The sequence below is a fragment of the Idiotropiscis lumnitzeri genome, chromosome 16 (assembly GCF_059441095.1).
Source record: "Idiotropiscis lumnitzeri isolate Australia: NSW breed Sydney's pygmy pipehorse chromosome 16, RoL_Ilum_1.0, whole genome shotgun sequence".
NCBI lineage: Eukaryota > Metazoa > Chordata > Actinopteri > Syngnathiformes > Syngnathidae > Idiotropiscis > Idiotropiscis lumnitzeri.
Window position 1 is genome coordinate 15154892 of NC_142406.1, and position 24419 is coordinate 15179310.

The following is a 24419-nucleotide window of genomic DNA, read 5'->3' on the forward strand; positions in this document are numbered from 1 at the left end:
CACACACCTTCACGCATTCATTCACTCTCCCTCTCTCTTTTTTTTTTATTTCTCTCTTTCTCTCACACACACAAAAACACACACACCCGTTCTGCCGCTCGTTCGCTCGCTCGCTCCTCACGCCGTCATTTGGGCATCCTGCGGGGGGCTGAGAGTGCGCAGTGCGGCCGGCCCACCCGGGGAGTGGTTCCGCTCCTCGCCGTCAGTCACGCAGCCAGAGGAGCCGCGCGCGCACGTCGCCAACTTGTCTGCGAGTCCCCAACCAAACACACACGCGCGCGCACGCACGCACAAGTTCGCGGACTAATCTGGCTCTTGTGGATTTTCCTCTGACGTCCACCTGCTCCGGCGCGCGCAACAATGGCGAGAGACGGAGCCCGGTCCTGCGCTCGGTTCTCCTCCCGGTCCGCCCGCCGGTTGCTGTCGTCGTCGTCGTCGTCCGCGTCGCTGCTGCTGGCGGCGACTTGGCTTCTCCTCACCGGTCGAGGTGAGCTCACCGCGTTTCGGGCACGCTCGGAAAAGTTTACGGTGCCTTTCCGTGATGAGGTCCCACGCATTGACGCGTGGACTTTAGTGTGCTTGTTTCTCCTTACTGTTTAACTCGTCGTCTTCGGGCGGCAGGTGACTACTCAAGGAGCTTAATCCGCCGTGAGCCGCCACGTTCGGCTCACGTTCACCTGCTGGAATGCGCCGTTAGACACCCGCCGTAGTCATGAATGGCACGAGTGCACGCCTGCTTCTTATCGAGCACTTATCGTCGATGCAAAATGTCACCCACGCGTGTTTAGTGCTGTCAAAACGTCGATCAACATCGATTTATATGGCGACATTAATTGTCAAGGTGTCCCCCAAGGCACGTCCCGTGCACGTTTTCGCACATTGTGCATTGGCCCAGACGCGCTATAAATAACTGTGATTAATTAAGACGCCTGCCTTCACCTGGCAACTTTGCAAAAAGATCCAAGTTATCGATTGCGGCTCTATTTCGCCTCCCCGTGCCAGTTGATCAGGCTTGGTGGTAACGCTCGCTCGGAAGTGGTTTGTTCACGCAAAACACAAATAGACGGGGCCACGCCCATCTGGTCTCGAAGCGCGTGTGTGAAGCTGCTGTTGACGTAGTTGATCGATTTTGCGTCAAAGCGTTGTTGATCATGGGGGGGGGGCGTAACTCTTGAAAGTAGTTTATGAAAAAATAGAAAAAAAAAATGATTGATCTGGCTCGAGGTTAACTGTTGAAAGTGGCTTATCGATGAAAAACAAAAATAAGGACTGCAGGTTGCCCCGCTTAGCATGCGTGCCAACATTTGTTTGACACGTGCTATTGCTACTTTAGTTTATCTGAAATCGTAATTGATCAGCCGAGAGGGTAACCACTGAACTTGGCTTATTAATGAAAAATAAGGCTCGAGGGTAACGATGGAAAGTGGCATAGTCATGAAAAACCGGCCCATTCAAACTTTTAAGAAATCTGAATCAGGGTATTCGCGTCCATCTCGGCACGACGCATGAAAACGTCTCAAGGAACCATGTCGGCCGGAAAGTCGGCCATCTTGGTTCGAATTCTTAACGAGCTGCTCGTGGCTTTTAATGATTATTGCGTTTGTGTGCTGTTGCTTTGCCAAGACTGCGTTCACATGTTGCTCATTTTGTTCCGCTTGGCTCGTTTGTTTGAACGTGAAACAGCGTCGAGCCTCAGGCGCCGCCGCTGTCGTGTTTTGTTCGTTCAAGGCCGCGCATGTTGAATTTCTTTTGGGGGGGATGTCGCTGCCATGTAAAGCATCGAGTTGATTGGTCGGCCGTCGAGGACTTTTGTCAGACTGCTGGTTCCTAATATTATGACTGTGAGCATGCGGGCACTCCAACTGATTCGACGTGATCACGTTTGTAAACAATGGGTGGCTCCATCAGATTTAACAGATTTTTTTTTTTTACCAAAATAATCACTAGCCTGTTACATCTACCATGACCACGGTCTTTATTTATTTATTTTTTTATTTTTTATTTTTTTGCTATCCACTGCATGAATTAGAGAACCTGTTAAGTGAAAATAAATATCTATAAATTAGCACAAATATAAAATCAAATATTTCAAAATCGTGAAAAGTCAAGCCTTTCTCTTGGTAAAAAAAAAAAAAAAAAAGCTTTTAAATTTTTTTTGTTCCTCCACATAATTTCAAACGTGAATATAAAGCGTCTTATGGTTGCACGACGAGGCACTCTAAAATGGTTGACGCCCCTGTGACATTGGACTTTTTTTTTTTTTTTTTTCTCCATCCGTGCGCTCTGCTTTCAGAATCATGACGGAGGGAACATGATGGCGGGAAAACAAAAAGCAGACCAAAAGGACTTCTTTTCGCAGGAATGCTAATGAAGTGACGCCACAACACTTCGCTATAGACGCGACCTCGCGCTGAAATGTCAACGATGTGTTCGCCGTTGATGAGCTTATCAGTCGGAGAGCAGGCGCCGATGATTATCGCTTCTCGAGGCCTGATTGTGCACAGCTTTTATTAATGACTCATCCGGTGGCGCTCGTTTGTGGCGAGGACGGCAACGGCGGCGGCGAGCGTTCCTCGCCTTCCAAGCACGCTAGCGCTGGGAGAAATAAATAAAGAAACAATTATTTTTTTGTTTTGAGTGAAAGGTCAGCGTGAAGTTTGCGTGCCGTAATTGTAATTATTTGCATCCTCGCTGTTAATCATCTAGTCGCGTGTTCAGCTGCCATTCTCCATTTTCTCCTGGCTTTCGGCGTGTTAATTCGCACAAATGACGGGCCTGCGGGCTGACGACAATTATCGCTGCAGCGCAGAGGTTTTGGTTTTAATCAGAATTATTGCGGTGGGGAACACGGCAAAGGTAAGATGGCGAGTCACCAAACTCGCACGCAAAGACAAAGAAAAATAATATTTTCCCCAGATTCCACTTCCTGTGTCTTTTCATTTGTTTTTTTTTAAATCTAATTTTCACAGCAACGTTGGTTGGTTTATTATTTGAGGTTCTAATTTGGTCGCAAACGGACATCGCAACCATGTCTTGACGAGGCCTCCAAGCAAAATAGGAGACTTTGTGGGCGTGGCTTCTTCAGACTTTTTTGTGCGTCTCCTCATGGCAAACATGTCAACCAAATTTCATTTTGCTCGGCCGAACCGCCTGCCCGGGGCTGAATTTTCGAACCATTCCAGAAGCGGCTGCCTAGCGTTTCGGTGTAAATTTCGCCGTCTGTGCTCAGATAAAAGTAAAAGAAAAAGCTGTTTTAAATCTCATTTGGACGTCTGGTGGCCTCAGCGACCCGAGACTTGGATCCATTTGCAGAATCAGTCACCTTTTTAAAAAAATAAAAAAAGTAATTCTTTGGCGTAAAGGTCCGCAGCCCTCTGTGGCTCATGGCGCATCGACTAAATGTCAAGAGCCTGTCTTGAGACTTGTGTGTGTGCGTGTGCGCTTGCGTGTGTGTACCAGTTAGGTGCGCGCTGCTTTTTGCCCACTTTTCACACGCACAATAAAGCCCAGCCACAATTGGACTTCTTGTCCCATCGCGCTTGAAAAGCCGAGTCGATCTTTTCTCCCCTCTTACGTCGGCCTTCCCAGAAAGCGCCGACATGATTCTCCATCCTTTTTTCTGCACGTCTCCGAGTCACATCGCGCTGTTTGTGCGAGATCATAACATGACATCATCGCGTTTTGCTATGAGGGGGGGGGGGGGGGGGGGGGTGTTGTAATGCTGCGAAACTTCCTTCAGACTGTCTGGACGTGTCGTCACGACGACAGCCAGATGACGCGCGTGCCGAATAACAGAAATGAAGAAGTTTCCCGCCGACGAAAGGCCGGCAGACTTTTGCAGGCGGTTGCGTCACGTTGTTTGTCTTTTCTCACGCTCGCCTCGCGGGGTGCTTTATCGATCCGCAGCGTTAATGAGCCGGCGCGCGCCTAATGAGCATTGCACCTCGCAGCCTCTTGCATTATGCATCCTTCCTAAATCACACTTCCTGTTTTTGCCAGCCCGCGGCCGGCCGGCGTGACGGGTCGCTCTCGCCCATTTTGGAAACGGTCGCCATGGAGACGGCCTTACGAGGCCGTCTGTCGTCTCCCGCGAGCTGTTCTGTGAGGGTTTCTCGCCCCGGACGATGAGTGAGCCTCGCTGGCGTCTGGCTGTGGGGGGTGAGGAGGAGGAGGGGGAGGGTGCTGGTGTTGCCGTGGGAGTTTTTGTCAGTGCTCAGTAGCACTTGTGGATTCTTCGGCAGGTCTGCACTCGCTCAGCCGCAGGTTCATGAGAGATGAAGTCGTCACTTTCATAATAATGCAAGGCGGGGTCCTGGCTTGGCTCGCTTGTTTTTCCAGACAGGAGGGTTATGATGTCGTCATGGGATTTTTGTGATGACGCCCCCCCCCCCCTCCTAGCAAGAAGAAGACAATTTGCACCCCCGCACTCTCCGCCACAACTATAAATAAAAGCATTTTCGTTGCAAAACATACCGACAATGGGCAATGTGAGCTCCACTGCCACCTACTGGAGTGGATGTGCAATTACACTTTATTGTCATACGGAGAAAAAAAAAAAAGCATGTTCCCCAGGGTCACACGCGCCCCCCCTGTGCATCGCACCGCGTCCCCAAGGGGTCCCGCTAGATGGGGGGTCCCCCCAAGCATGTCGGGGGGGGCGGTCATGTGAATCTGCTGTCAGTACATTTCTCAAATCAAAATGTTTGAAAATTAAAATATGTCACCCATCCCAAGGTGGACACATCTTGTAAAAAGACTTTTGATGGATAAAATAACTTTGCACGATGATTGTCTGACGCCCACGTCACTCACCAGGTCCAGCCCCTCCTTTTCCTAAAACTTCACAGATACGACAGTATCATGGGCCACGCTGGAGTTCCGCGTCTTTTTCTGCTTTTCTTGCATTCTTGTGCTGGCAACTCCCTCTTGCAGCCACGCTGGCCGGCTGCCACGTCGGAGGCCCTTTTGTTGGAACTGCTTTTTGTCGGGATTGGAAAGGCTGCCAATGCGGCCCCTTTAACACACACACACACACACACCCCCACACGCGCACACACACGCACACACACACACACCCCCGCTTCTTCTATCAGCCCTCCAAACACTCACTTTTTATTCAGCCTCATTGTTTACACGGCCAGGCAGCGAGACGCGAAATGTTTCGAGTTATTTCCAATCAATTTAGAAGCTGCTCTTAATCCGTTCAGGTTAAATTATCTTCGCATTTGGAGACATTCGCTTTTCTCTTCCTCTGGCGGCGATGCGTCTACTTTTTAGTTTTTTTCCAAATTGCGGAAAAGGCAGCACAGTCTAATTTTATTTTTTTTTTTACGGCCGGATATATGTCAGGGCTCATTTTCCGCGCCCGGGACCTCACCGACTTTCCGTGGGTGTCGGGTGATGAGTAGGAAGCGGAAATGTTTCCATCGTGGCGTCTGCAGCACGTATGGCCGTCGACATTGGCCTGCCGCTTCCTCTCGAGCATCCTGTGAGACATCGCTGAGTCAGAACAGTTGCTCGGTACATGGCGTTCGTCTGATTTGCTCAAAAGTTGAAAGTTCTTTTTATCCACTTTGGTTCCTCCACTTTTTTTTTTCTTTTATGCAAATGATTTTGGCAACAATGTTGGATGACTCACGGTGAAACGAAAAAATGAAAAACTCTAATTTTGGGAAATTCAGCCAGTTTCACTTGGCAACATGAAATTTGGCGCGCGTGTCTATGATGAGTAGACCCACAAAAAAAAAAAAGAAGAAGCCATGCCCAAAAAACACGGTTCATAGCTCAAAATAGTCATTTGTCGTAGATTGCCGCCGGCGACTCAGTTCAAAATTATTGCAAAGGAATGAAATCGTCAGCGTGATTTTTTTTTTTGTTTGGTTTGCATCGGCCGCAGCATTCTCCAAAAGTAGAAGCGCCCGTGTTGTTGTTGTTGTTTTTTTTTTCTTTTAAGCAGTCATCAAGTGAAATGCGACACAAAAGCGGTGCTGCGGCACACCTTAGGGGGTGCGCCGGCTCTCCCGCGTGAGGGGACGCGACGCGGCGCGGCGCGGCGTGTGGTCGGCCATTACTCTGAAAAGGATGAGGACTCGTCCTCGCTAAAAGAAATGACAGTCAGCGGGTTGCCTCTTTTACGGGAAATGTCTGCACCTCAGGCCCATTTCAAGCGTCGGAAACGTGGGCGGTGTTGTAATTACGGCTTAGCGTTATTTACAGATCCTCCTTTGGCCTGTCGTTAGAGATCGTAATGAGACCCCCTCCCTCCTGCATTCCCCTTCCCGCAGGTGTTTTTTTAGTCCACACCACAAAAAAAAAAAAAAAAAGTCCATTCATCGTTCGCTACCATTGACGGGTATAGCCGTCAAAAAAGTGCGTTCATTTTACTTGGGCTGGTCGTGATTCCGTTAAGCGCCAGAACACCGCACGACGACGCCGTCTTCATCCAGGAGTCCGTTTTGCAGGAGGCTCCAGTGGTTCTGGCAGTCGAGGGGAGTGGGATCGTGCCCGCCTCACTGGACCGGGAGGGGGGGGGGCGTAATGAAGTATCTTGCCTCCCTTTTGTGTTCGTCCAATTTGCCACGCAGCATGCGCCGCTGCAAACCTTCGGACAACTTTGCCGAGTTCTTCTCTCCGAGAAATGGTTTTGAATCCGGCGGCCCAAATGATTCGGGAAATCTCGCAAGTGTCTAGTCACTTTTGCGAAATATGAAATGTTTCTTGGATTCGGGGGAGTTTGGGTCAACATGCCTTGTAACTCTTTTTGAAAATTCAGCCTCCCGCCGCCGGTTTCACTTGGCAACTTAAAATTTGGTTGACATTTCTATCCTAGGCAGACCCTCAAAAAAAAAAAAAAAACGCCGTGCTTGAGGAGACACTGAAAGTCGTCAATTTTGCTTCAATTTCCACGGATCACTGAAAGGTGAATCGGCCCTAAAGATTTGATCAAATTGCTCCGATGATGGACCAATAAAATGTCCAGACGACTTCCTGTGTCTTCCGAGCTCACCTGTGAGAAATTGAGATTTTCATGCCGGTGTGTGTGTGTGTGTGTGTGTTCACACAGCCGTTTATTTGCGACTCTTCAGAATGTGGGCCAGGCTTGCCTTTGAGCTGATGATGTCATAGCTCGTTAGGAGTCGATATGCGGCGGGCGCTCGGGGGTCAAGCGCCAATTAGCGCCACTCGCGTGCATCTGGCGGGAAGGCGCGTCGGGTGACACGGAAGAATCCAGAGCGCTTGACCGCCGCCAAAGTGACGAGGAGCGGCGGCGACGCGAACGTTTGGAGGTGTCGAGGAGATAAGCGCCTCGCTCCCTTTTGCGCGCTCGCTGGCCTTTGAGATTGACGGCTGCGGGCGAGAGGAAAACGAGCACCTTACTTTATGATGACGTCGAAAAAAATTTATAACGAGAATATGAAGACTTTTTTTGCTTGATGAGAATTCAATGGGCGTGGTGCTACTCCTTGTTGTGTCCGCTGTGGCCACTAGGGGGCAGTGTATTACATACAGACATCATGTAAGTTTGATGATGACACACAAAAGATTAAGTTTTATTTTTTTTGGCAGAGGATAAAGAATATATTCCCGTGAATTGTTTTATTCCCCATCTTCATGCGTTCTGACCGTTTGTGCTGATAATTACGACAACATGCGAGTTTCCTGAGCCCGCCGTTTCCCGTTATCTGCGGGCAAATTTAACGGAGATTCGCCCCGCTTGATTATCGCCATAGCAACGTTCTTGAAGACTTACTCTGGCATGTCCAAACTTCGATGGCTCGTCGCGGGTGCTAACGGGATGCTAGCGCGCTCAGACCCGCGCGTGTCCGGCGGATGTTGCTGGCCGTAAACGATGCACTTTTTTATCCGTTAATAATTCATCAAAAATGCTGCTGATGAAGCAAAGTTCGTGCGGGTGAGACCATCAAGGTACATTAAGATAATGGATCTCCACTGACCTCATCTTGATGTGATCAATAAGCCCGTCGGTGTGGCTTTGCGTGTGTGTGTTTGTCATGATAATCACACGCGTGATTTCAAACTTGGCTTTTCAATTAACCAGGCGCGAGTTTGATTTGTGTTGTTTGTTTTTAATGAGGGAAAAGAACACAACGGGACATCACGCACACACACACATGACTCCATTTCCTTTTCTTAGGTGAATAAATATCCTGTGTGTGTGTGTCGGTGTGTCGGTGTGTGTGTTGTGCTATCAGGCCCAGCAGTTTGTGTACTAATTACAGTTTTTGATAGCTTGTGAAAAAGTGTCTGCGGCGTTATCGCAAACGCCCACCACTTCCATCACCGAGCCGCCGCCGAGCGTGCGTGTGCGTTGCTCATTAGCGCGTGTGTGTGATTTCGGCACCCCGGTGAACATTGTCCACCGTGCGCGCGACAATGCAGCGGCAGCGGCGGCAAATCACTCCATCTTGGTTGACGTTTAGGACGAGCTTGTAAATCACGTGTTTGTAGGTCACGTGCACCAATGTGAGGAATGCAGACCGTGAGGGTCCCTCATCACCGGCGAGGCCTTGTCGGCCCTCCGCCGGTTCAAAAGGTCTCGACCGCAAACCGAAGGCCGCCGTTGATCTTGAGCGGTGTCGCTCACAACTTTGTGATGCGGATGTTGTGTTTTGCTTCCGAAGCACGTGCGGCCTCGAGGGGGGGGGGGGACCGTTGTGACGAGTGTTGTTCCTCCGCCGCGGACCTTTGTCACCGGCGCTGCCCACCGGCGGGGACGTAATTGTGGTGTCGTGTGGGGATTGGCCCGTGAAGACCAACAAAGACGCATTCGAGGGCAGGGACACACACCTGCAGCACGCAAACACTTATCAGGCGCGGCGGCGGCGGCGGCGGCGGCGGGGAGAAGTCATTCATCATGAGCCAAGGAGGCGCAGGAGGAAGACAAAGCCTGCAAGAAGGGAGCTGCGAATAGCAAATTCTTTGGCCACCTTTGCCAAAGTGCTAAACGTGACTAGTTGGGTCTGAAGTGAGAGCTGATGTGTTTTGTAGCAAAGGGCGAAGACGGCACATGATGATTTTATTCATCCAACCCTCGTTTTTTAACGTGATGCGTCGGGTCTGAATTGTTTCTAATTGTCGCTTCGGGCGGTGGTGAGGAACACATTTTTCATACGTAAAAATGGTGAGACATTTTCTGTTGGAATAACTTGGCTGGATTCATTGTACTTGTGGTCCAAGTGACTCGTCGGGCTTGGAATTGTCGCGTACAAAACACGGTTATTATTATTATTATTTTTTTTTTTGTTGATATCTCAATTCTGGGATTAGACTAGTCGGGTCTGAAATGCTTGCGCTTGTTGCTTCTAGTGGTAACAATACATTTTCAACATAAGAAATCTATTACCGTTGAAAAAGCTTGCTATCTGATATGCCAGCAGTGCATGTGACTCGTCGGGTCTGAAGCGCTTGAAATATTTGCTTCAAGCGCTGATGACCGCGCGTTGCTGAATCCAAACGTTTAGCTTGTCTCTCGTCTTTATCATGTTTATAAAGCAAATGGTCCAGGAATCAGAATCGTCGGGCCTGAAGTGCTTGTTGTGTGTTGTTTCAAGTGACAACACCACATTGTGAAGACAAAAATCTCGTCGGGTCTGCAAGTGTCGTCCACACAACAATACTTTATTCACATTTAGTGCAGCTGCTGTGTGACTCGTCGGGTCTGAAGCACTTTGTGATTTTTGAGGTGATGACCACAGAATGTTACTTTACGTAGTACACCTTATTGACTTTAAAAAAAAAAAAAAAAAGACGGTCATGTGAGCACTTCTGGGAACTCGTCGGGCCTGAAGTACTTGTAGCCGTAAGGTGACAGTTACAGTTACTTAGTATTCAAATAAACATTTAATATGCCCTTCTCAGTCGTTCAGGAAACAAAACAAAATTGGTGGTGTTGGTGGTATTGATAAATCGGGACGCCCCCCCGCCCCCCCCCCCTTTGTGTCACGCTAAACGGGCAGCAGTCAGTAGCGTTAACACGCCGCTTAATGTGCCGCGTCGGCGTTGCTAATTAGCCACCTAGCCTGCCGGCTGACATTTGCCTTCCAATTAGCGCTGTTGCGCGTCTCATTGCACAAAGCGCATGAAAGGTGCGCAACATGTGACCCCCGCGCCTGGCAAGCGGTCGCCGCATGCAACACTTGGGTCGTCCCCGGAAAGTCTCGCCGCTCCTTGAAATTGAAGAGCATGTTGCTCGTTTTGATTTAGGACAAAACTTCTCGACGCTTTGAAGCCGACCACAGTGGTGCTCGTCGCTGTGTCGTCGTCTTTTTTTTTTTCATTTTTCATTTCCGCGCTAGCTAGCCGTTAAATTGTCGCCGTTTCTTTGAAGGATTCAGTGCGCTACACTTTGAAGTAGCACTTCATTGACGGCCACTGCTTCTCACTCGGGGATTTATGGATCGGGCGGCGGTGGCTGCCGGACGATTTAACCCTGGAAGATGGCCGTATCGTACAAATAGAGGTCAGGTCCAGTTGCATCGGGGTCAGGCTCGTGTGTGTGTGTGTGTGGGGGAAGAGTGTGTGAGTTAAATGCTGAAATTCGAACTGGAGTTCGTGTAAAATAAAAATGGAGATGAATGGAACGCCCCCCCCCCCCCCTCCTTCATGTGTCGACCTGCGTTTGAACCCGCTGTGAAGTCACGCCGCAGCTCGGCATGCTGGGACTTTGAGTCGGCTTTGTGGGCGGAGGAGGCGGACTTTGCGAATATGACGCAAGAAGAAATGCTTGCCTGCTCGTCCTGTTTATCAGGTGGCTGGTCCGGGCTGGAATGTTTGTAAGATGATTGGACTGATAGAGGCCCGCCCCCCCGAGGACCACCTTTTCTGCACACTGTCCACTTGTCCGCTTGTTTCTCAGTCCGCCAGCGTCCTTGTTGTTGTTATTTGCCATGGTGTTGTGTTCTGCCGGAGACTTCTGGACAGAACGCGGCACGAAAGCTCGGGCTCCAGGCAACGATGGAATTACAAGCGCTGGCAGCCCGAGCAGATTAGTGTTATTCCATAAACTGTGCGCCCCTTTGGGAATCGTCAGTCGTAGCGCTCACTTAGCGGCCGACGTCTCTGCCAGGATTTTCAGCTTGTACTCGCCGGGATTTTCCACAGCGACGCGGCTCGCGTTTCGCGCCTCTGATCGATGCTGCCGGCTTGTCAGGCAGAAAAGTCGCTCGCCAACCAAGCGCGGTCTTGATCCTCGGATTCTGGACCTGCGACATTCCTGATCCGAGATAGACGTCGGGCCTCACGTGTCATTTGGCAACGAGTCCCTCGGGTGTTGACGCCGCCACCTTTGCAAACTGACACGCGTGGCTTCGGCTCAGGGTTGAGAGTACTATTCCTGAGATTTTAGGATCTGAAGTGACGTAGATTGTTCGTCATGAAGCCAGAGTTTGATGGGGCGTCGTTATGGCGATATGAAGATATCTTTTCAGATGTCATTACAGTTGGCTTTGTAGTCCGCTTAACTAAAGTGGATTACACTCGGCCAACTGTTCGTATGACAATAGAGAGGAAGAGGAGGCGAGCACGCGCGCGCAAAGACAGACAATGACATCGCCCGCGGCAACGCCTCAGCCGACTCCTCTTCCTCATTTCCGATGCTGTTTTCTTTCTCGCCACTCGGCTGTTACGTCATTTTCCTCTGGTGTTCGCCTCCTCCTTTTCTTCTCTCCCTCCTTTTTTTTTTGTTTTTAATTTTTTATTTTTATTTTCCACCCTCTCTCATTATCCTTCTCTCACCTCGCGCTTCATCACCACCCTCCTCATCTCCCTTTGTTTCCTTTTTAACCTCCTCCTCCTCCTCCTCCTCCTCCTCTCAATCATCTTCTCATCTTTCTGCCCTCGCAGGTTGCGACAAAGAGCAAATAAGACTTGTCGGAATGCCGCCGAGACGCTTTTATGGCAGGAATGTTGGTGGCTGCTTATTGCGTTTTTGGCCGGTTAACCCTTTGCGGGGCAATCACAGCAATACACTGCCCAAATGTCATAAGATTTTGATTTTGTAAATGCGAGTTGTACGTTTCCTTGGCACCTTGCAACAAAATGAAGAAATCATGATCCTATTTTTCACATATTCTAACCTAGCGTTGTATTTTTAGGTGAGCGTTTTTATCCAATCGGAATACAGCTCGCTCCTGTTGCCAGGCAGATTTCGTTCGAAGATCTGAAATATATTCGTGCTTTTTTTTTTAAACAACACTGGCCGAAGGAGGGAATTTAATTGCAGATACGGCTTGCGCGGCCAGTTTCAAGACGGACCTTTCAAGGCCCAACTGTCCCATTTTTGATTCTCCGAATTTTGATATTTTTTTTTTTTAGAGCTTTTTTTTTTTTTTTTTTTGCATAATCCTGATAACAAACGATGAAGACAGAAGGAACATTTATTTATTTATTTTTTTATTTTTCCTGCAGCCCAAAAGAACGATTTAAGGCGGCATGGATTATTGATGGCTGCTCTCAGAGGGGGGCCTGCCTACCCCTCATCATCATCCTCGTCTTCATCCTCTTGTCTGTGCTCTACCTCCTCCTCTGTTCTCATCTTCATGTTCATTTCTCTCCGCTTGACACTTTCAACTCGTCCACTGGCCAGCTGCCGAGCAATCTGTTGTTTTGCAGACCACTATCGGCACGCCGAGAAGCGTTCCTCACGCTGGCTTGGATGTCAACGCTATCGATTTTTAAGGACGTCATAAATCGCGCGACAAACGGCGAGGGCGGCGTCGATCCGCGTTCGATTTGATCCAATTCTCGATCAATCGTTTTTAAACTGCCGGGTGTCGGAGCAAGCGACGCATTGATTCTCAATCGCGTCGTGTCAAATGGGCGCTCGGAGCATTTTTGTTAAACGGCCTGGCAGAATGCCTATTGATTTTTTTGTAGCTCAAATCATCTTTTCCCATTGAAGTGAATTGCAAAGCCATTAATCTGTTCCAGTCTATTCCGATATGTGAAAATATGGCGTTTTGCGTTGCAATTTTTTTAGCATTAAGTTAAATTAATTTTAAGTTGTGCTTTTAAATACACAGTAAACTGACTTTAAACGCTTAGCCATTTAAAAAAAATAATAATTATTTTTTGATTTTCGGTGAGTTGGATTTCAGCGCCAGCATCTCCAAATTTTCCTCAAGACAAAGTCAAGAAACGGCCAAACGATGACCCCGGTTTTGAATAACTCGTATGTTGGGTCACTTGTTTCTTAAGGCACAACTTTCTAGGTTGTGGATTTTCCTCCCCAAAAAAAAAAAAAAAAATCCACAGTCGTTTAAGTCATTTTTTTTGATTAATTACAAAAGAATAAATTCTCCAAAGGGTTTATTGAAGATAAAATCTAATGTTGTCTATTTTTGTGGCTCGTCCTTTTCAAAACAATCCAATGTTGCCACTTCTGCCTCAGAAGATGCGAAGCGGCCGCAGCATTTTCTTCAAGTACTCTTACGACGTGAAATACGAAATAACAACACATGAGCATAACTAGCAAAATGTCCGCCTTTGTGTTTGATAAAGAGCTCATCCGCTTCCTTTTTCTTTCATCTCCCCTGCCGACTCGTGTCACGGCGGCAACGCTGGCTCCATTTTGTCATCCAGCGACCAACTCTCCTCCTTCTCGCCGTCGTCGTCGTTCCATTTCGCTCGCTTCCTCTTTAGCGAGGAGCCTCTTAAGCATCCCCCCCCTCCCCCCTCCTCCTCCAATATCCTCCCCCTCATCCACATCATCTTGCCTCGTCTCGCTCGCCATCTGAGCAAATTGCTCGGGACGATGCGTCCAGGTTGGCCTGCCCTACTTTCGTCTCCCGCGTGCTCTCTTCCTCTGCCATCTCGTCGTGTGTTTATTCAGATGGGAGCGCGATGGATGAAGGGATGAAAAACAAGTAAAGAGATGAGGGAGATGGCGACCTTGTTGTTGGGGAGGGGGGGGGAGGGCAAGAGAGAGAGGGGGGCGAGGCTCCAATCTACCTGGCGCCGACTGACTGCGTGACACGGTGCTTGTTTACATTTGAATTTGAGTCTCGGTGGCACCCCCGGGGGAGCGCGGCGGTACTGCGCGCTGAAATGTACCTGTGATATCCTTTCGCGTTTGAAGGCTAATTCATGAGCGCATTGTTGCCGGAAGTTACGAAAGCCAGCGGCGCGCTCCGGAAGGTGACGTTGCAACGTTTTGGATTTGAGATCAGCACCGATTTTGAGATGATGACGAAGATGAGGGGGCGAATCTCGGCTTGCCACATCGGTTGTGAGGCAGCGAAATTGAAAGGCGCGTATCGTTCGAATGTGTATGTGTGGCGATTGTGTTACATTTTCATTTCGAGTCACATGACAGGAAGTGATGGATTTGGGCAGAAGGAAATCAGAATGATCCGCCGGCTCGGAGCAAAAGCTGACATCGCGATCCGGACGCCCTCTCCGAACGCGCCCCGAGAAGACCCACTTGACTTCGCCGGGCGCCCCCGACGTCGACCTGCCGTGGGCGGCGGCCATGTTTGCAACCCCTTCGACCGCATGAATATGCGATTATTGTCTCCCACGCCTCGGATTTTATTCGCAAAAATCCAATTTCTTATCAGTTTTTTCCCTGTATAACAAAAGTTATTTATTAATTTTTTTTTGCTTGTCTCTGGAAAAAGTCACTCCTTTTTGGTTCCATCTGAGCTCTTCCAAAGATGCGCTTGGTCAGTTACCCCCCCCCCCCCCCCCAAAAAAAAAAAGTCATTGAAGTGCTTGAGTGCCTCCACGTGACCCCTGCGGCCCCTTCCAAGTGTCCTTTCACTCATTAGCTCGCCGCTACTTGATCCAGTCCGCCGCCTCTACTTTGCGATCGTAGCGAATCACGTGTCGAGTGGCTTCAAAACGGCTTTTAGGCAGCAGAACATAAAACGGGGAAATGTTCTCGCCGCCTCACACGACACACGTATGGATGCGATTCATATTTAATGCGCCGCGGCTGGCAAAAGCAAATATGAAGCTGGTGCACTTTAGCTCGCATTCTTTTTTTTTTTTTTTTGCAGCACATTGGGAAAAACGAGTGGCATTTATTTGTGTGCACGTGTGTGTGTGTGTGTGTGTGTGTAGCGCGGTGCCACGGAGGTGACGGGGAGCACACAGGAATGACTGTTGACAAGTCGCTAATTAGCAATCAGAGCGAGGCGCCCGCCTGGGAAAGAGATCTTTGTTTTGTGCGCGCGCACGCGTGTGTGCTAATGGTGAACACATGCGCACGCACGTGCACAAATCCGTACATGCACTTACACTCAGACGCGCTCAAAGTAACACGCGCACACATTCGAGAGCTGACTTTCGCTTTCAAAATGTGAATGAAAATTCCGCCGCGCTGGAACAGCTGAAGTTTATTTGGGTCGAATCGGCGACGTGATCGGACGTACGTGTATTTTCTCGTCCTTAAATCGACAACTGCGACCGCTTTGGTGGTGCTCATGGCAACGGCTGAGCGACGCGACGACGCAAAAGTTCCGAGGACATTTGATGCGAGCGCCGTGCGGCTCGGGCGGCCCAAAGTTGAGGCGTGCGCGCGCTAATAGCCTCCATTTCAATAATAACGCGGCAAAATAGCTCTCGCTGGCTTCCTAATGGCCGCCATTATGCCGTCGGCTCGCTCCCGCCGAGCGCTCAACAGGTGCGGCGGGATGGCGTGCGAGGCCAGCCGGGCCTCCGCAGATCACGTATGATTGGATTTTTTTTTTTTTTTTTTTTCTAACCCTCTATTGATGTTTGCTCCATCTGCGCCGCAACTTTCTTCCCGGTATGCAGCTGACTCGATGGCTAATCTCAGGTGATGGGCTTGCTCTGATTGGTTCTCCCGGTCTGTTATTTTATTTCATTTTTTTTTTGTTTGGTTTGGGTTGTCGCTTGTTGCTAGGCAGATTTTGTGGCGTGTTAGTGAAAACGGCGGCTTCACCCTGCAAAGAAAGAACAAGGAGAGGCGGCAATGCTTAGCATTAACGGGAAGGTATTTTTTTTTTGCCCTCAGTCTCCCGACGTTTCCTCTTGGTGTTCCGATGCCGGTTGGAATTTTGTCAAGGTTTTTTGCCGCTAGTTGCCCGTAGTCTCTTGACTTTTATCAAGGTGTTTTGTCGCTGGTCTGCCTCTAAGCTCCCGACTATTAGCAAGCGTTGTCGCTCTTCTTTTCACAAGGTCGTTCATAGCCGACTGACCCGTAATCTCCTGACCTTTTATGAAGTCTTTGCTGCTGGTTCGCCCGCAGTCTCAATTTTTTTTTTTTTTTTTTTGCTGTTGTATTCTGCCTGACAGCAAAGTCTTTCACTCTCAGTTCCCCTTGACTTCTAATTAGCGTTCCACAACCAGTTTGCCCTTAATCTCATGAATTTTAGCAAAGTATTTCTCCCAACTTGTCCATATTCTCCTAACTTTTAGTGAAGTCTTTCAGTGCTGCCTTTTTGTGTCGCTTAAGGTATTTTTCTCACAGGTTGCCCAGAGTCTCCTAACTTTTATCGATGTATTTTGCTGCTGTTTTGCCCGTAGTCTCCCAACTTTTATTGAGTGTTCTTTCCTTGCCCGTATTGTATTCTCCCGACAGTTAGTGAGGTCTTTCACCGTTGTGGTCCGCTGACTTTTGGTAAATTCTTTCACTGCTACTTTTGCCCTTATTCTCCAGTCTTTTATCCAACTGTTTCACTTTTGTAGCTTTTTTTTGCTCTTGGGGCCAAAGATCTGCCGTGTACGGTCACATGACACGCAGCGAATGCCGTCCCCTTGCGGAGAGACGGTCAGCCCAAAGACGTCCTGTAAGCGTGGACGCTGTCGGGAATATGAATAGCGACGCAGCAGCGATATGGATCTGCTGTGCTGTGCCGGCGGTGTATCAAATGGCAGATCAATAATGTGCACATCATTCGGCATCGCATCGCGGGCCAGCGGAAATGAGATGCCAACGCGTTGACTTCTTTAAATTCAACAACCAGGAAGGAAGTATTGCAATTGACTTTTGATCCCCTCCCCGACATTAATAAAAGATGACATCATCATGTTTTGTGTGCGAGAACGGCGCTCAAGTCTGAATGGGAAACGTTGAGCAGCCCGTTTAGGCGGCACTCTAGATCGGCCCACAACGGAATGTTGTCGTAGGCAGTCGGGTGAATCGATCCGAAATCAACTGCAGTCTCAGGTTGTCTTCATCATGACAAACGTGAAGAAAAAAAAAATTTTGACGTTCTTTGAAATTCTCTTGACTTTCCGCAGCCCGTTTAGGCGGCAAACTCTTTTGACCTCGCCAAATAATCCGGCGGCCCGACGGCACGCCGCGGCATTCCCCCTTGCGGAGGTTCCGCCGCCGGCCGTCGCTCATGAATTCCCAGTTCGGTACGGGGAACGGTCGGGTGGAGGAGGCGGCGGCAAGTGTTGCGGTCTCCTTGGTTACGGCGTGCGTTGCCATGGCAACTAATAAAGCAGACGGCGGGCGGATTTATAGCTCCGTTATTGGCTCGGCCTCGACTAATTAGATTGATTGCGTGGCCGCTGCCGTTAAACGAGGAACATGACCGGCTCAAGTTTTGCTTGTTTGACCGCCGCAGCTGCATTCCCGTGCGTGTGTGTGTGTACGGGTGTGTGTGTGTTCACACGTGTGTGCGCACCAGCAGGCTAATTGTGATCCCACCAGGCCAAAGTGAAGCAGCTGCAGTGTGATGCGATCTGCTTGTGTGTTTGTTTAATGGCCCACTTCACCTGCGCTCCTGCCGAGACGAGGTGCACACACACACGCACACGCACACGCACACACACGCAGGCGGTCACAGCCCATCACTTCCAATGCTAATGTCCGTCGCGGTACATTCAAACTGGAAGGGACTCCATCGCCATGGAAACGGACACAATTTTGGCCGTGCCACACCTTCTTGCTGAAAAGCAGCACAGAATGGTCGCATTGTTCGGGTCCCAACTCGGCGGTCCCGATGGACGCCAGGCTGGACGCCATCTTTGTTTCATGGCCCTCGTGCTGGCGTCGCGCCCGGAGACTCTTAACGAGCGAGGTCGTCCGGGGAGAACTTTGCGCCTTTGTCGACTACGGCCGGACAAGCGCGCACCTGGCGGTCAGGTGCACAATGAGTGTGCCCAAGTGCGCAAAATCTTGTCGTTTTTTGGTCCACTTGCATTTTTCCAACCGAGTGGCCAGGAATGCGGACTTGTTGGTGCTTTTAGAACCAGAATGACCATTTTGGCGGCAAACAAGCAGTTGTGAAAATAAAAGTGGAATGCAACTGAATGATAAGATTCGACTTGTGTCACACTCACGATGTTGCATCACTGGCGAGCTATTTTTAGAACAGGTCCAGCGCTGTCACGGTGCTATTATCAATTTAGCATTTAAAAAAAAAAAAAGTGGCATGTCTTTCGGCAACTTTTTGGCTGAGTGCTTGCTTCTGCCCCGAAGGATTATTGCCGTTCAAAAAAAAAAATTTATTCAATGAAAGCAGCAAAAAAAAAAAAACTCATTTACTACCATTGACGGCTAAAGACGTCCATTTTTTTTAATTTTTTTTTTAACTCGGCTGGTCGTGAATGAGTTAAATCCAATTTCTGAATGTGAATGTCGCTGCCGTATTGTGTCGTCAGGCAACAGGTATTTCTTGGCCGTCAGTCGACTGCAAGCGCGCCGGCTCCTCAGTGGGCTTCATCAATCGACGGCGGGAGGCAAAGCGGCGCGGCTGAATGGCGACGGAAGCCTTTTGAATGCCAGTCAGGTTCCTTGGTCCCGCCCGCAGCCAAGATCACAGCCGCCAAGTGGCCATGTGAAGCGGTTCCAGCCAGTTAGCTCTTATTTTTAGCCTCTTTGTGCATTAGCACGCCGGCCGAGAGGCTCGTCATGTTTCAGCAGCTGCTAATGATTCGCCGGCCCTCCTCCGGTGCCCAAATCATCGACTCCCTTCAGACCTGCCAGCCGCCGAGCGCTCCGCGTCTCTCGGAGACGACGTCACAAAGAGCTCCGTCGCTACAAACGCAATTGAGTGAGATAGTCGATGGTTGGCCATTGAAAGGAAGCGCCGCAGACGAGCGCAAATCTTGAAAGGTTGAAACGTGTCCTGAGCTTGATGGAACGATCCAAAAAAAAAAAAAAAAAGGCAGTAAATGTCGGCTTTTACAGCGACCTCTGCGACTGGCACCGCTGGCGGGAAATTGCCGGGTCATTTGCGAGTATAACAGAACAGGCGCAGCACTTACGAGATATTCTGTGTCGGTATTACCGAAGCGCGACTGGGACAAAATTGCACAAATGTCCGGTTTTATAAGTTGTACGAACGAGCTTTAAGATTTATGACGGCAAATTGTTTTCTTTTAGTGAGTTAGTAGACTGCCATTATTAAAATTTGGGCAAAGTCTGTTGCCTGTTGCCTCTCGTAGTGCGTGTGACTCGAGGTGAAAAAGCAAACCGGCAGCTTCCTGCTGATTGGCTGCTACGAGGAACCAATCAGATGGTGCTGTGGGCGGGCCAATCGGCTTCTGCAGGCAGGGCCACCAGCACACCAGAGAGAGAGAGAGAGCGAGCCAAGATAAATTTCAACAGCCCAGATAAAATGAACGTAATTTTTGACGTCTATACCCGTCAATGGCAGTGAACGCGTTGGACAAATGTTTTTTTTTTAAACAACTTATGTCAGGGGTCTTCCATCCTGTTCCTCGAGGGACGTCGTGGATCTCGCCGTGCTGCAACACCCGATTCAAATGATCAGCATCCTTATCTCGCTGACGTTTGAATCAGGACAGAGAGAAAACAGGCCAAACACCGGCCCCCGGAACAGGATTGAAGACCCCTGGCCTATGTGAACGAGTTTCAGATGCCAAAATTGCCAGATCGACTTTGCTTGCGATTCCGTGCTGGTATTACAGAACAGCGATACAGATAGAAGAGTGAGTAAAAAAATAGTTTGGATAAAAGTTAGCTTTTAAGACCGTGTTCAAAGGCTTCATGCTCCCAAAGGAACTCGGAAGCCCAGATGTTGCCAGGCGGACATTCCGTGCCAGAAAAGTCTCACGGACGAAAGTTTAAAGGTCTCGGCGGACGACGGGAAAAATTGCAGGCGCCGACACCTTTTTAACCCGCCTCCGGCAACCATCAGGCTCGGTGATGAAGACCTCCCCAAAACGCCGGTAGACATTGGCGCCCTCTTCACCGCCCGGACGTGACACGAGCAAAATCATCTTTAGTTCGCTCATGAAAAAAGGATGAAATTTCACTCGGAGCATCTGCCGCGTTTCAAGCGGTCAACTCGCGTCGTCCTGGAAACGCTTTGGAATTTTCTCCATGTTTTTTTAATTTTTTTTTAATGTAATTGCAAAGCAGACGTTCAGGCCGATCGGGGAAGGAAGGAAGATGAGCAATGACAACAGCGGGGGACGAAGGGGAGGGGCGGCGGGGGAGGGGGCGGGACGATGACATTCCCGAAGCACGTGAGGGCTCAAAAATGATGGAATGAAAACAAAGTGAAGGTTACGGCCATGCGGCGCCGTCCTTGCAAATTTCTCCTCTGTGAGCCATTTTTCTTGATTGGCTCGTCACCGACGTCCAAATCACAATTCGGCAAATTGTTTGAACCCGACCAACACATTCTAATTGGTTAGTTTATTTCAAGATTTATCATTTAAATTTTGCAAATTTAGCTGTTATGAGAATGACTATGACGAAATGCCAGAGATGGGCGAACGCAAATTAGCATTCACGGCCATTGAGGGATGTCGAAGCCAAAAAGTTCAAATTCGTTTTTCCCGAGCTGGCAGTGATCGAGTTAACATTCGCCTTAGACTTTTTTTTTGTTGTTGTTGTTTTCCTACCGCGAGTATCTTCACTTCTACTTCAACAGCGCGCGTCTATTTTTTCCACCTCTGTCATCCAATGTTTGACCAGAGTGTGTTTGCACAGTCGCTCTTATCGCTCCGCTGCTGCTCTTTCAGCCACTCGTGCCTCTTACGCGCCTCTTTTTTTTTTTTTTGGAGGGGGGGGGGGTGCGTGCGAAAGGCACTTTTGCATAATTACACTTTTCATTTTCATTTGGGTGCGAGGCGGAACGGCAAGAAAAACAACAATAAGCGGCAGATACGCTTCTGATCCACTGGGCCCCGCTCCGTGTCGCACTAAGCGATGTGACATGAAGATGGCCTGGAGGAAGACACGCACACACAAATATATATATATATACACACGCAAACATACACACACACTTGCATTCTTCAGCACCCCCTCTCCGGAGTGTGCGCGCGGGGGTGTGTGGGGGTGTGTGTGCTTGTGTGTGTCTATGTGGACAGAGATGACATCGCGCCAGATGTGGCTGCAAATGAGCAGCTGTTTGTCACGTTGCGCAAGGCTGCGCCGAGCCCGCTTGGGAAACGGCGTCGGGTTCAGGAGCGCGTCCGACCGTCCTGTGGGAGCCGACTTGAGTGACAAGTGCTGCCGCGTGCGCGTGCGTGTGTGTCAGGGCTGTAATTTCAAGTGAGAGTGTCAAGTTGTGTTGCACATTTCCTGTACGTTCATATTTTGTGTGTTTACACCTCTAATGTACCATATTTACAACATATTTAAAAATAAAATGAATGTACGTCTATACCCGTCAATGGCAGTGAATGAGTTAATGTTCAGTAAGCACGCTAATGGATCAAATTTATTATATTATAAAATTTATATAATTATTATATTATATAATAATAATAATTATTATTATTATTATAATTATAATTATAATAATAATTATTATATTATATAATTAGTACATTTTAAAAATTTTATTCTTTATTTCTATGTTCTGATTAATCGTCCGATTAATCATTTAGGAAAATTTTATTCAGACAAAAAAACAAAAACAAAAAAAAATTGACTTATTTAATGGCTGGAAATAATTTTGAATGGCATATTCGGCTAATTTTCTAACTTTACTTCATATTTACTTCGAGCGACCGTCCGTCCACTTTATTATGATCAAATTGTTTATAGTGTATTTTTTGACAGCCCCAGGGGGAAGGTTTTTGGCTCTGCAGTATAAAGATAAAGTCAAATTAGATTTATCGCTCGGCTGCTGGGCGAGCACGCGGCGACCTCTCCTCCTCGACCCTTGAAGATAAACCTCGGTTTGATTTTTTTTTAATTTTGTTCCCTATCGAGTGAGAAACGACACTTGGACCTGAGAGGTGACTACCTGGCGATGATTGGCCAATCAGGAGCCGCCTTTTTATGAAGGCCGGAGGTCGTAGAGGACGCGGCCAGTCCATCAGTCAGAGAGCGTGCGTGCGTGCGCGTGTGTGTGGGAGACCTCTCAGGCTAGAAACGCCGGTCGAATATGTGTGTGTATATGTGTGTGTGCGTGTGTGTGTGCTCTGTTGCGCCAGTGCGCGCATGTCCATTATCTGTGTGTGTGTTTTGGGCCAAGGACCTTCTGTTCTGTAATTAGTTTTCGCTTCGGAACGTTTTCCCGCCGGATTGTGACGGTGACTCTGGAAATCCGGAAAATCCCACGGTGCAAACACGTACGTGCGCGCACACGCGTGCGCACACGCGCACGAAACCATGAAGCCATACGATGGTGAATCAACTATGTGCTCGCGCATGGCGCCCCGAGATTGAGGTGTCTTCTAAATCCGTGTGCGTGTGTGCGCGCACGTGCGCGTGTGCATGTGTGCGCGTGAGATCCACCAATAAGGGCATGCTATCTCATTTTCAAGACTTAGAGTGGCAAAGCAGCAGTCAAATCTACGTGCGTGCGTGTGTGCGCGTGTGTGTGCGTGTGTGTATGTAGATAAGCCTGCAGGCTCATGTTGGCTGTGACTCCACTGAGCGATCACATTTTCATATCATCTGTGAGCCATCGTCTGTCCTGATTTGTGCACAGGCTTGTGCGTGTGCGTGCGCGCGCGCGCGTGTGCGTGATATCAGTAGCAAGTCAGCGAGCGTCATTAATCACCGTCTTCCTTTGACGCCTTTCATCCGTCCTCGTATACAGCATATTTACATTCGAATGCATTAAAAGTCGTCATCAGTACTCGAGCGGCCTTAAAATTCTCGCTTTGTCCTCGCTGATTTCTCGAGAGGATTGATCGTATTACCTTTGATTTTCTTTCAATCAGCGGTGTGACGGAAACAATGGCGAGGACGAGGCCCGCCGCTGCGGAACCCCCGCCGACTTTAGCAGATGAAATCAATTCACGGCACGGCGGCAATTATCCGATACGCTCGGCTTTCTCAAAAGAAGCGTGTTTTGGCGAGAGGCGATCGTCATGGAAGTCACGTCGGCGGCGTTCTTGTCCGGCGATTGTCGCGGCGACGATTCCTGAGTGTCTCCGAGATGCGCGAATTAGCCGGTGATTGTCATCTCTAGACACGCCCACGCACGCTCGCGCTAAACGAATCGTGGCCACGAAATGGTGACACGCACTCGAGCCCGCCCATCAAGCGTCTCCGCCGGTTTTTCGAGCGCTTATCCGGGTCGTCGACCTTTCACGTTAGCCGCGATTTGCTTGAAGTTGGACGTCGTTCAGACAGCCGTCGCGACTTTACCTATTCGGACGTGGGATGGAAACAATTGCTTCCCAGCAGGGGCGGAGCTGGTATTGCCCGTTTCTGGCCACTCCCCCGTTCACTGCCATTGACGGATATAGACGCCAAAAAGTACATTTATTTTACCGGGCTGCTATTAAGCCAGACTTGCACCGAAACAAGTCCTCAAGTTCCCGTCGTCGATAATATCGCAAGGTTTTCGTCCAACAGATGAGCTCTGAGACTTTCCTGAAATAAAACACCCCTCACATAGCGATCTTGACATTTTTTTGGACATTTCAATCGCGTCCACATTCCGTCCAACTGTCTCCGGATGAACTCCGGTGACCCCCGAGCGGGGTGTGAATGGCGGCGAGTGTCATCAGGGGGGGTTAACTGGACTCAATCAGGTGGAGAAGTTAGCCACCATCTTCGCCGCGGGTGGCCGCCGACACCTGAGCGTGGCGTGTGCGCGTGCGCGCGCGTTTGTGTGTATACGTGCCAGCGCACATCTGCCTGAAGTGATTCACCTGCTGTCTGAGTCATCCGCCCACTCGCATCAGCGCACACACACGCACACGCACACGCACGCACGCACGCATCGCGTCGCCCTCTCACCCACACAGAACGCACGCAGATAGCCAGCGTGCATGTTAAGACTTTATGTAACCCGCCGAGCAGTTTTTTGCCGCTCGCGACTTGATGGAAACATCTGCTGCCATTCGGATCACTTTGCCCTCGTAAAGCCGCTTGTTTTTGTTGCTATTGTGGCGCCGCACATTCTTTCGGGCATTTAGTGGCATTATCCGCATTGATTTGATTTGATTTTTTATTTTATTTTTTTTTTTTTTTTTGGGGGGGGGGGTCAGACGAGTGTTGAGTAAGAATTTTATTTGATGTTGCACACTATCGCTTTATT

General features: G+C 49.2%; 1 protein-coding gene across 3 annotated transcripts in view; it reads left to right on the plus strand.

Moving 5' to 3' along the window:
• The first annotated feature begins 36 nt into the window (after positions 1-36).
• pvrl2l (PVR cell adhesion molecule related 2 like) overlaps positions 37-24419 on the plus strand; it is an 80836-nt gene continuing 56453 nt past the window's right edge. The window contains exon 1 of one of the 3 annotated variants that reach the window (XM_088319086.1): positions 37-487. In XM_088319086.1, the coding sequence (XP_088175212.1) occupies positions 361-487 (127 nt within the window). In that variant the 5' untranslated portion in view covers positions 37-360. The remainder of the gene's footprint in view (positions 488-24419) is intronic. The other 2 variants (XM_088319084.1, XM_088319085.1) reach the window with 2 other exon arrangements.